We start from the raw sequence: 12000 nt of genomic DNA on the forward strand, positions 1-12000 counted from the left end.
GCCTGTTGGTAACTTGAAACTGACCATGGCGGGAGTGTTTACCCAGAGAAACTGGCAAACACAACAATCAGGGCTTTGTTTTCTTCTTGAAAACTGTTTGTTAGCCACTTACCAACACACCACTGGCAAAAGGACCCCCCTTAAGTATAAGGGGAGGTGGGTATGCTTCAGGGCCATCCTGAGAGGCCACAGAGCAGAAGCCACAGGCTGCTCTGAGGTGCACGACAGAGGGGACCAGGTCAGGACGGGGGTCCACCTCTCTGTCGCTGACACCTGCTGTAGGACTGCATCGTTTTAGAATCTGGAATGAAGGTAGATCTGATAGGCAGACCTCCTTCAGTCCTCCTCAGTCGCCTAGCCAACTTCGAGAAACTTCTTAACCTACTCCGTGGCCTCCTTGGGGTGTAAGCTCAGCCAGCCTCCCCTCCACCTCCAGCCCTGAACAAGGCCTTTTCCTGACCACACAGCCACGTGGACCCGGCCAAAGGGAGGGGCACGATGCTTGCTTCTCGTAGGAAGCTGTTGCCTGACCTCATCTGTCCGGACAAGAGCCCCTCGTAGCTCAACAGATGCAAGTTCACTGATTCTTACTCTTGTCTTTTCCTTCCAGGCAACATTTAAAGGCTGGATGGACATTATGTATGCAGCTGTGGACTCCAGAGGGGTAGGTAACCATGCTGGCCTCTCCCACCAAGTCAGGCACCTGAGGCTCCAGAACGCTTGGCCACTAGTGCCTCAGTGCCCACACCCAAGAGCCCACCCAATAAGGGCCAGGGGCCTGTGTCAGCCTGCAGCTGAGCCTCTCTGGAAGGCCCAGGCCAGGCCCTGGGCAAAGTTGCATGATCTCCCAAGGAACCCCAAATCCTCAAATATCTTTCCAATTAACTTCACTGTAATTTACGTGAATCTTAGTCTTACCCAAGAAGAGACCGGGTGGAAGGAATAAAGATGCAGATCAAGTTTCTTCTGTGTTCTTATACCCCACCCCGTCACAGTGTCAGCCCCCAGCCATCACTCTTCGGAACTCCGGCCCTGTCCACCCCGGCCCGCTCTGCACGCGCAGACACACAGACACGCAGCCCTGTGCTGGTGCCCTCGCTCCAGACACACCCTCTCTCCCAGGCAGCCCTGCCCCATTCCTGCCAGCCTGACCCCCATGTCTGGCTTCTCCCCCTCAGTATGAAGAGCAGCCCCAGTGGGAATACAACCTCTACATGTACATCTACTTCGTCATCTTCATTATCTTCGGGTCTTTCTTCACCCTGAACCTTTTCATCGGTGTCATCATCGACAACTTCAACCAACAGAAGAAAAAGATGCGTAGAGCACCTGCTCCCTATGGGCCAGCAGGGGAGGGCTAGGCACCAGGGGACTGAGGAGCCATTCTGGCCCTGGCCCCATTCTGCCTTCCTGCTGGGGACAACCGGTCTTCCTCCTGTGCTGCTGGAGTGGGTGGGAGAGGGACGTGTCCTTGACGTAACAGCACCCCCCAACCCGTAAGAGTGGAAGGAGGGATGCCATGCCTGCCCTAGCCTACCTGACCCGGGAGGCTCCTGAGAGGAGCTGGGCTAAGGGTTGGGACTACTCACCCAGTCCACAATTGAGACAGTGGCCTGAGGTCTCTCCAGCGCTACCAGCTAGGCAGAGAGAATGTCCAGGGTGGCTGAGCTGGAAAGAGGAGAGGGTGGGGGATGGGGACTGGATTTGCACCTCCCAAAGCCAGAGAGGCCTCAGAGTAAAGGGAGACAGGGATCCTGCAAAAGCAGATTTGGGGAGGACTCTCTGGTGCAGGATAGGGACATACTCCTCTCCACCGGGAGAGGAAGTGAGGAGGAAGCTGGCCAAGGCACCCGAATCAAGGAGGCAAGATCCCTATATGCCCCATGCCAGAGCCCCTGAGAACCCCAAAATGAGTCTGGTGCTGTCTCTCTGCACTTAGGGGGACAGGACATCTTCATGACCGAGGAGCAGAAGAAGTACTACAACGCCATGAAGAAACTGGGCTCCAAGAAACCCCAGAAGCCCATCCCAAGGCCCCTGGTGAGCCAGCTTCTGATTCAGCAAGAATGGAGGGTTGGGCTGGGGGGGCCTGGGAAACCCCAAACCCCAGGACTACTGAATTTTCCAATGAAAGCCTAAGTGAGCTTGCCCAAATTGTCCACTCAGATTTGTCTATTTCCTTAATAGTAAAAATTCTTAAAGATGTACTTTTCAAGTTCATTAATCAATAGGGTTTTTATAGGATGATATCACTGGAAGCAGTTTTACACTATAGAAAATGGAAATCTGCAAAGTTTGGGAAAGTTGCTCCAAGAATGTATTAAGGAAAATAACACAGGATTTGACATCTTGTTTATCCTTTCTCTATGGTACCACAAACAGTTTGCCGATGTCAGGAGTGGGGTTTGGACCCAAAAGGCTAGAAAAAGTGCCAGGAAGACCACAAAGAAGACTTATCATGCTTTTGATCTATTCAAAGAGACTGAGGAAGGGTTGAAAACAGGGCTGTGAAAAATCAATATTCTTTAAAATATGATATATGATATTTTCATATGAACATATGGGCATTTTTAATCTGATGGTATTTAATGTAAAAGAATGAAAGAACATGAAACTGCTCCAAAATTTAATCCTCCCCCCCCCCCCCGCAAAAAAAAAATCAGTCAACCAGGGCCATCGGTCAGTGGGTCAGTGCAGGGATGGAGGGGCTCTGTCAGGCATCTCAGACTCCTGGAGGAAGTGAGGAAGGCATGGGCAGCTGTTCCAACCAGGAGGGCTCCCTCCCACGGGAGTCCTTCTCCTCTGAGTGCGCCCTCTTCCCCTGCCAGAGTGTGAGAGCAAGACAGCCTCTGTCTGCCCACCCCCATTCACAACCTCTTCCTTCAGGGGACGGACTCAGCCCGAGTCCCCTGGCAGGAGGTGCCAGGAGGGACACTCAGTCCCCTGTGAGACGGACTCCCTTGCCTGACCAAGCCATTCTTCAAAAAAGTGGGGGGGAGGGGATCAGTACTCAAAGTAATTAGGTGACATAACCCAAATCACTAGCTAGGAAGTGACTGTACCAGGTTTTTAATCCAGTTCATCAATTTTATCTAATTCCTACCCTTTCACCATGCTTTGTTTTATGTTAGGTGTGTGTGTGTGTGTTATTTATAGTTTTCTCTCTTTCCCCAGATAATCTGAGGTGGCTAACGATTAAAGACACTTAAATATAGTTAATTGAATAAACAGAATCAATTCCATAAAGGATGGAGAAAATTTGTTAACCTGACGACCAATTACTAGGATTGAACTTTAAATTTGACCTTGAGCCATCAGACAGTGGGTACAAAAAAGAAGCACAGTGAATGATGATGTGTTAGGGAAGGTCTGGATAGGAGAAATCTTTCCTGAAGGTTCAGAAAAGACTTCAGGGAAGAGAGAGCACGAGGGCTGGGCCTGGAAGCAGGAGAGCCAAGCTGTTTCAGCCTCCTGACCTCCTCTCACCCCAACGGTCTCACCAGAGTGTGGAGAGGCAGAGTGGATGGTCTGGGCTGAGGGGCAGCAACAGGCCTGAGGTCCCAACTGAGCCCATCCTTTGCCCCTCCTTCCAGAACAAGTACCAGGGCTTCCTGTTCGACATTGTGACTAAGCAGGCCTTCGATGTCACCATCATGTTTCTCATCTGCTTGAACATGGTGACCATGATGGTGGAGACAGATGACCAGAGCCCCGAGAAGGTCAACATCTTGGCCAAGATCAACCTGCTCTTTGTAGCCATCTTCACAGGCGAGTGTATCATCAAGATGGCTGCCCTCCGTCACTATTACTTCACCAACAGCTGGAACATCTTTGACTTCGTGGTTGTCATCCTCTCCATAGTGGGTGGGTATGCAGGCCTTTCCTCCAGTCCTGTGTCTGTATTAATGCCAAGTGTACTAGACTCCTTTGTTGTTTTCGCTGCATTCCACACCTCTCCCTGTCACACACACACATGCACACACACCTCCACAGAGAACTTGTCTGGGAAGGCCCACTCAGGCCAGGGGAGCCATCCTGACAGAGGAGCCAGCACACCCTCCATGGGATTCTCTGTGAGAGCTTTAAGGATGAATCTGGGAAAGGTAGTGGGAGCTGGCTTCCCGGCCTTCCCAAGGGAAAGGTTAAGGGAAGAAGAGGCTTTCTTAGGGTGAGATGAGTCTCCAGGGATGGGAATAGGTAGCCCTCTAGGGTAGAACTGATGCCTGGAGATGGAAAATTCTAGAGTTTAGCCACGAAGATGTGTGCCAGACTCTTTCAGACATCACTTGCCTAGTGCAATTGAACTTACAAAGTCTACCTTGAGGCAAGGAGATCATCCAACTAGGAACAGAAGAGATAGGATTCACACTCTCTCTGTTCGGGCTGCTATAACCAAACACCAGACTGGGTAACTCATAAACACCAGAAATTCCTTTCTCACAGTTCTGGGTGCTGAAGGTCCAAGATTAAGGCACCAGCATGGTCATGTCTTCTTGTGAGTGTCCTTCCCCTGGTTTATAACCAGCACCCTCTTGACTATGTCCTCACAAAGTGGAAGAGGCAAGGGAGCTCTCTGGGGTCTCTTTTATAAGGCACTGATCCCACTCATGAGGGCCCCAGCCTCATGACCATAGCACCTCCCAAAGGTCTCACCTCCTAATACCATCATCTTTGGGAGTTGGAATTTCAACATACGAATTTGGTAGGAGAGTCAACCATTCAAACCATACCACACGTCCATGTCTGACTTCAGGGTTCAAATCCTCTTTTATTTTTGTTATTTATGTATTTATTTATTGAGTGAATGAGAGAGCAGGATGGTGGGAGGGGCAGAGAGAGGGGAGAGAGAATCTGAAGCAGACTCGCCACTCAGCGCAGAGCCCAACACGGGGCTCCATCTCACCACCGTGAGACCGTGACCTGAGCCAAAATCAAGAGTCGGACGCTTAGCCAACTGAGCCATCCAGGTGCCCCCCCTTTTTAAATAGTAACCTTATTGAGATACAATTCACATAACTTAAGATTTACCTTTTTAAGTTTATGATTTAGTAGTTGCTAGTATACTCACAGAGTTGTGTGACCATCACTGCTACATCTCATCTTAGAATATTTCCCTTGCCCCCAACAGAGACTCTGCACCCTTTTAGCAGTCACTTCCCATTTTCCCTCTCCCCAGCCCCTGAAACCACAAGATTTTGAAGGACTGCCAAACTGTTTTCGAAAGCAGGTGCCCCGTTCTACATTCCCACCCTCAATGTAGAAGGGTTCCAGTGACTCCACATCCCCACCAACACTTGTTACTGTCTATAATTTCTTACCACAGCCATGCTGGCAGGTATGACATGATCATCTCGTTGAGGTTTTGGTGTGCATTTCCTTCCTAACGATGCTGAGCATCTTTTCATGTGCTAATTGATGACTTCCCATGGTGTGTCTTGGTCTATAACAGGAGAAATGTTTTAGAGACTGGTCTATTCAAATTCTTTGCTTATTTTTTTAATCAGCTTACTTATGTTTTTATTGTTGAATTGTAAGAGTTCTTTATATATTCTGGACACCAGCCCCTTATCTGATACACAATTTGCAAATATTCTTTCCCATTCTGTGGGTTGTCATGTCACTTTCTTGGTGGTTGTTTCTTGGAGCACAGAATTTTTGTTTTGATTAAGTCCCAGTTCATCAAAGTTATTTTTCCTTTTTGTCGCCTGTGCTCAGAGCCCAAACTCTCGGCCCCTCCCCCATGAAACTCTGCTATGGGGTGGCTGACTTTCCTCTTTCTGCTGCCCATGTACATACAGCCCATGCCTTTGGTGACCTCAGAGGAAAACGCGGGGATTGAGGCAGGGGCTGCCATATCTGTGGTGACAGGGAGATGGTTAGAAGCTGGATGCAGGGTCAGGAAATGCTCTGGGAGGTCCCAGACAGGGGTGAGGGTGAGCATGCCGGGTGGGACTAGAGAGAAGCTTTAGAGAATGCAGGATGTCAGCAGCTGCAAGGAGCCAATGAGGGGTGGTTGTGGGGAGCTTTGAGACAAAGTGCAGCATGTACCTCAGAAGCACCTACGGGTCCTGGTGCCTGGCCGTACTGGAAGGGCTTGGCTAACAGCTCCACTTGGAGCCAGAGGGTCTGAGTCGAATCCCAGCATCTCACTGACGAGGTGACAGCTTAGGTCAGTTACCTCACTTCTCAGTTCCCTCTTCTGGAAAATGAGGACAAGGGTATCCGCTTACCTCCTCGGGTGACCGGAAGGGCTAAATGGATGGATATAAAATGCTCAGCCCAGTGGCTTATTGACAGTAAACATGACCCATGACAGCTGGTGACATGCTTACATGAGGAATCTAGAAAGGTCACTTGGGCCAATACGAAGAGTTTTTTTCACTCTTTCTCCTGTAACTTATATGCCTGCTTCTTGAAACTCCAAACCCAGAGTTGTCAATAGAGACCAAGGGGAAGCCCCGGAAGCTAGCAGGGCTGGGAGGATGACAGTAACGATGGCAGAAACGCTGAGTTGCGACAGGCATGGCGTAGTGGAGAACACGGACTTGTGGGCCGGTGCTTCTTGCCCTTCCATGAGCACATGAATCATCTGGGCTTATTAAAACGCAGTGGGACTGCGGGTGAAACTGAGAATCCATTTTCTGGATTCTGATAATCAGCCCAGGAGATCCCAGGGCTGCTGGTCCTCGGACCACACTTTGGGTAATGAAGAGCTAAAAAGCCTGAGTTCTGATCCAAGCTAGGCCCCCTTGAGGCCTCAGAACCCACAATCTAGAAGATGGGCCCAGTATGTCTTTACTGTGCAGGTGTTCTCAGAAGGCTAAGGGACCAGAGATCTGGGAAGGCACTTTGCAAAAGGTGTGGGTACTGTGCATCTTGTTTTCTGGATCATAAATGAGAAATGGAGCCCCAGAGAGATGGGAGGATGCAGGGTCCTTGCATACCCTCATTGACCTGGTCCTCCTGAAGGGGCCTCCTCCCCTTAGCTCCTTGCCATACAGAGACACCCTCATTGACCTGGTCCTCCTGAAGGGGCCTCCTCCCCTTAGCTCCTTGCCATACAGAGACCCATCCAGTGACACAGGGCGAGGGTGAGGACAGAGGTGCACAGGTGGCCATGGTCTCTGTTTTTTCCCACAGGTACTGTGCTCTCAGACATCATCCAGAAGTACTTCTTCTCCCCAACACTCTTCCGAGTCATCCGCCTGGCCCGAATCGGTCGCATCCTCCGGCTGATCCGAGGGGCCAAGGGGATCCGCACGCTGCTCTTTGCCCTCATGATGTCCCTGCCTGCCCTCTTCAACATCGGGCTGCTGCTCTTCCTCGTCATGTTCATCTACTCCATCTTCGGCATGGCCAACTTCGCTTACGTCAAATGGGAGGCTGGCATCGACGACATGTTCAACTTCCAGACCTTCGCCAACAGCATGCTGTGCCTCTTCCAGATCACCACGTCAGCCGGCTGGGATGGCCTCCTCAGCCCTATCCTCAACACAGGACCCCCCTACTGCGACCCTAACCTGCCCAACAGCAACGGCTCCCGGGGCAACTGTGGGAGTCCAGCCGTAGGCATCCTCTTCTTTACCACATACATCATCATCTCCTTCCTCATCGTGGTCAACATGTACATCGCTATCATCCTGGAGAACTTCAGCGTGGCCACAGAGGAGAGCACCGAGCCTCTGAGCGAGGATGACTTCGACATGTTCTACGAGATCTGGGAGAAGTTCGACCCGGAGGCCACCCAGTTCATCGAGTATTCGGCCCTGTCTGACTTTGCCGATGCCCTGTCTGAGCCGCTGCGCATCGCCAAGCCCAACCAGATAAACCTCATCAATATGGACCTGCCCATGGTGAGCGGGGACCGGATCCACTGCATGGACATCCTCTTTGCCTTCACCAAGAGGGTCCTGGGTGAGTCTGGGGAGATGGATGCCCTGAAGATCCAGATGGAGGAGAAGTTCATGGCGGCCAACCCGTCCAAGATCTCCTATGAGCCCATCACCACCACACTCCGGCGCAAGCACGAAGAGGTGTCGGCCACCATCATCCAGCGGGCCTTCCGGAGGCACCTGCTGCAGCGCTCCATGAAGCACGCCTCCTTCCTCTTCCGCCAGCAGGCAGGCAGCAGTGGCCTCTCTGTTGAGGATGCTCCCGAGCAAGAGGGCCTCATCGCCTACATGATGAACGAGAACTTCTCCCAGCGCCTCAGCCCGCCCTCCAGCTCCTCCATCTCCTCCACGTCCTTCCCGCCCTCCTACGACAGCGTCACCAGGGCCACCAGCGATAACCCCCAGGTGCGGGTGTCCGACTACAGCCGCAGTGAGGATCTCGCGGACTTCCCCCCGTCCCCAGACAGGGACCGCGAGTCCATCGTGTGAGTGGCAACCCGGCGGGCCAGGACGCACCGGGGGGCAGCCTGTTGCTTCGCAGCTCACATGACTGCGGCCACAAGCCAGCATCTGCTGGGCCTTCCTTGCTTCGGGCTCGGGGTGTGAGCGATCGGCCTCGGCCCCGCGGCTCCACAAGGCAGAGTTCGGTGGCGCCCACGCGGACAGCCAGAAGCAGGTGGCCGAGCTGACCATCCGGGGAGGCCTGTCACTGGAGGCCCTGCCCACGCCGGTGGCCGGGGCCAGTCAGGCCACATCCTGGGGCTCTGAAAAGCTCTACCATCCCAGCTGCTGAGAAGAAACACAAAACTGAGACTGTAGATGTTGTGAATGGGCTTTCATAAATTTATTATATTTGATATTTTTTTACTTGAGCGAAGAACTAATGTTTTTTCCGTGGACATCAGCAGCAGTTCCCACTGCCTTTTCTTAACTCCCAACGCGAGTGTCTGTGGAGCTGCCCGAACTCTGTTCTCAAAGCGAAAGTACAGCCCAGTGTGGCTCCCGCAGGCCCTCCTCACAGCCCCGGGGCCGGAAGGGGTTCCCCTGCTGCATGGGCTGTGGCACCGGAGGCGCTGAACTCCACCCCTCCCCCAGCGTCTGCACAGAGTCCACACACAGAGGCCTGACACGGGCCACACGCAGCCCAAGCTCCCCTCACACGAGCCTCTGGCAGAAGGGTTCTTGTCAGTGGAGGCTCACTCTGGCCTTCCCTTGTCCCCAGGGTCCTGTTTGCCCCCTGTGTTTTTATGCAGGCCATACTGGGGTCATTTCTACAAGAATACAAAGCTTCCAGAAGAGAGTAGTCGGGGTCCCAGGGCTGGTCCTGGGCGCTGACGTTGCCTTTTCTTCCCAGGAGAACCTGGCCTTCTGCGCGAGTATTAACATTAAAGGGAAGGGCACGAGGGAACGAGCCCCAAGCTTGGCCTGGCCCCCAGCTTGTCCTTGCTCCTGAACCTGGCAGACCCCGCTGCACAGGCCAGGAAGAGAAGTCTGAGCCCCGTGCCACGAGGGCTAAGAAGTTGAACAGCCCTTCACTGTGGGACCCCAGCGCATCTGAAGAAGGGAATCTGTTGTCATGACCGGAGCTCTTTCCAGACCTTTCTGCCTCTCACCATGTGTGCGGGTGGGGGGTGGGAGTGGGGGGACTCCTGTGTGATGCCCAGCAACTCTCCAGACAGAGCAGGGAGGGCAGCGTGGGCCCTGTACCAGGAAGGAGCCTTGGGAGGGTGAGACACTTCCTTGCCCTGGGAGGGGAATGGACTGTGGGCAACCTTGGAAAAGGGAGCCGTGTGGCCCTAGAGCAGCCCCTCTGGGCTCACAGCCTGGGGTCCCGGAGGCACCAGCCGCCGGACAACCTGGGGCAGGGTCCAGGCCCTCCACAGGTCTTGTGAGAAGGCCTTTTCAGGGAAAAATACCTTTTCTAGTCCAGTTACCCCCAGGGCTTCTTGAGCTGCTGACAATCCTATTTAGCATATGCAAATCTTTAAATGCAGAGACCTGTCACCCTGAGAGTGACAGTGTTGGCTGGCGGAGCCTGAGCAGGCAGGGGCTCAGCTGCCCGCCGGTCCCAGCTCTCCAGCAGAGCCGCCACCCGCCTCTGGGCAGCCCCGGAAGCTGGAAACGCTGCTCCTCACCTACCTCACGGGCTGGACGTTCGTGAGCTCGTGGCAGTGCCGAGGGGGCATTGCCAGCGAGTCAAGTATTACGTTTCTTTCTGTTGCCCCGAATTCCCTTGGTGGCCACCCTAGCCCCCGTCCCCCCACCCACCCCAGTGATTTCTCTTCTCCCGTGTTTCCCCTGAGACCAGTGCGGGATGTGGTTCTGACGGTCCCAGACACACTTCTCCGAGTGGAAATCTTATTTTTGTAGCTCTCTGTGCTTTGCTCTCAAGGCTCGGAGCGGTGTGTGCCCCTCCCTGGCACTTGGTGCCCACTGCAGGGGCGGAAACACAGTTTGGGAGTGCAGGCCTGCTGGCCGCCCAGCTGGCCGGAAGGGGGCTGTGGTTTCGAGTGTGTGTGTGTGTGTGTGTGTGTGTGTGTGTAAGGCCTGGGAGCCCTGACACAGGTGCCCAGGGCTGTGGCTGAGGCTGGGTAAGCTAGGCCTGACTCCTTAGCTTTTAGCGTGGCTCTCATTTTCTTTTTCCCAGAATGGCACGATGACCAGTAAGAGGGAAGAGGGTAGAAAAAGGAGGGAGCATCAAGTGCCAGCTGTTGCCTGAGCTAATTGAGCACTTCTCACCAAACTCTGTGTATAAATAAGATACATATTTTTAAAACAAACCAATAAATGGCTTACATGACCTGGCCTGGGCTTTGTTTTTGTGATTTGACAAGGGTGGCGGCAGAGGCCCACCGAGCCTAAGAGGAGATCTCCCCATGAAACCAGCCAGGGGGACGGTGGTGGTGCGAGGACAGGGGCAGGATAAGACCCCAAGAACCACGTGGGACTTGCCCTCATTTTCTCAGGAGAACAGGTGGGAGCGTGGCTGGTCCAGGAAAAGTGGGGGTACTTGGGGCCTGCCTTCCAGGAACCCTTATCTGGGGCACTGTGGAGGGCGAGGGCCGCCATTTGAGGCTTCCATAATGGAGAAGGTTGGGAAGAGTGAGGCCACAGAGGACAGACAGGTGGTCTGTCAGTTAACACAGGTGGACCTGTGGCACCTTCCTCTGGCTCCTCACTGCCGCCCCAGTGCCCCAGCGCCCCACCAAAAGTGCTCCACAGCCAGCAGAGGCCTCCTTGTGGCTGGCTCTCTGTCCTATCCATGGGTCTACTCCATGGGCTCTGACTCAGCAGACATCAGCCCCCTCTGGGGGTGTTGTCCAGGCTTTCCTCCAGGCTCTGGCATTGCCTCCTTCAGGGGACACATCCTCTGGGATCTGACTGACCCTGCCCCGCTTCCAGGAAGATAGAGCAGGAAACACCCTCTGCCCCTCCCCACTACGCACCCCTCTTGCAGCCACGCTTAGAGTGGAGCCTTGATCCGGAGCCCAGTTCCTACCACTGCACCCCAGCCTGGCACGTCCAGCTGCTTCCTGGGACACCAGCATGGCGTTCAAGCCCAGCCACCCAACACTGGGCTGGTCAGTCTCAGCCCGAGTCCCACAGCGGACATCTTCAACTGCAGAATCCTCCTCACCCCCCGGCCAGCCCAGGCCCTACCGGCCTGCCTTGTCTGCGTCTTTCACTCCTGCTGTAAGGGACTCAGGGGCTTCCCTTCCTTCCTTTCCTTTCCCCTCAGCTACCAGAGTGATTTCATCCAAGATGGCTGCCTCCTGGATGAAACCCTTTGCTGGCTTCCTGTTGCCCTGGGATCCAGGCAAGCGGTACCTGGGCCTCCAGCCCCACCAGCCTCTGTGACCACCTCTTTCTCTAGCCCTCAGGGACCCAGGCTCTTCTTCCTCGAGACCCTACCAGCTGCTGTTCCCTGCACTAGGAACACACTGGCCTCCTCTCCACTCAACCCAGGGGACTCATCTTAACGTCGCCTCCTCTGGGAGCATTCCCTGACCACCCAACCCCCTTCCCCATCACCTGCCCCCCACTCTAGTTACTGCCCTTGTCACAGCACTGAATACCACTTATTGCAAACACCTGCAAAGCCCATTTT

The 12000-nt window shown here is 53.9% G+C and overlaps 1 protein-coding gene across 7 annotated transcripts in view; it reads left to right on the forward strand.

The window, feature by feature from the left end:
* SCN5A (sodium voltage-gated channel alpha subunit 5) overlaps positions 1-9500 on the forward strand; it is a 94674-nt gene extending 85174 nt beyond the window's left edge. For all 7 annotated transcript variants that reach the window (XM_032861173.1, XM_032861167.1, XM_032861169.1 and 4 more), the window contains 5 exons: positions 611-664; positions 1179-1316; positions 1936-2040; positions 3594-3864; positions 7141-9500. In XM_032861173.1, coding sequence (XP_032717064.1) covers positions 611-664; positions 1179-1316; positions 1936-2040; positions 3594-3864; positions 7141-8381 — 1809 coding nt within the window. In that variant the 3' untranslated portion in view covers positions 8382-9500. The remainder of the gene's footprint in view (positions 1-610; positions 665-1178; positions 1317-1935; positions 2041-3593; positions 3865-7140) is intronic.
* Positions 9501-12000: the final 2500 nt, after the last annotated feature.

The sequence above is a fragment of the Lontra canadensis genome, unplaced genomic scaffold (assembly GCF_010015895.1).
Source record: "Lontra canadensis isolate GAN:19392208 unplaced genomic scaffold, GSC_riverotter_1.0 scaffold20, whole genome shotgun sequence".
NCBI lineage: Eukaryota > Metazoa > Chordata > Mammalia > Carnivora > Mustelidae > Lontra > Lontra canadensis.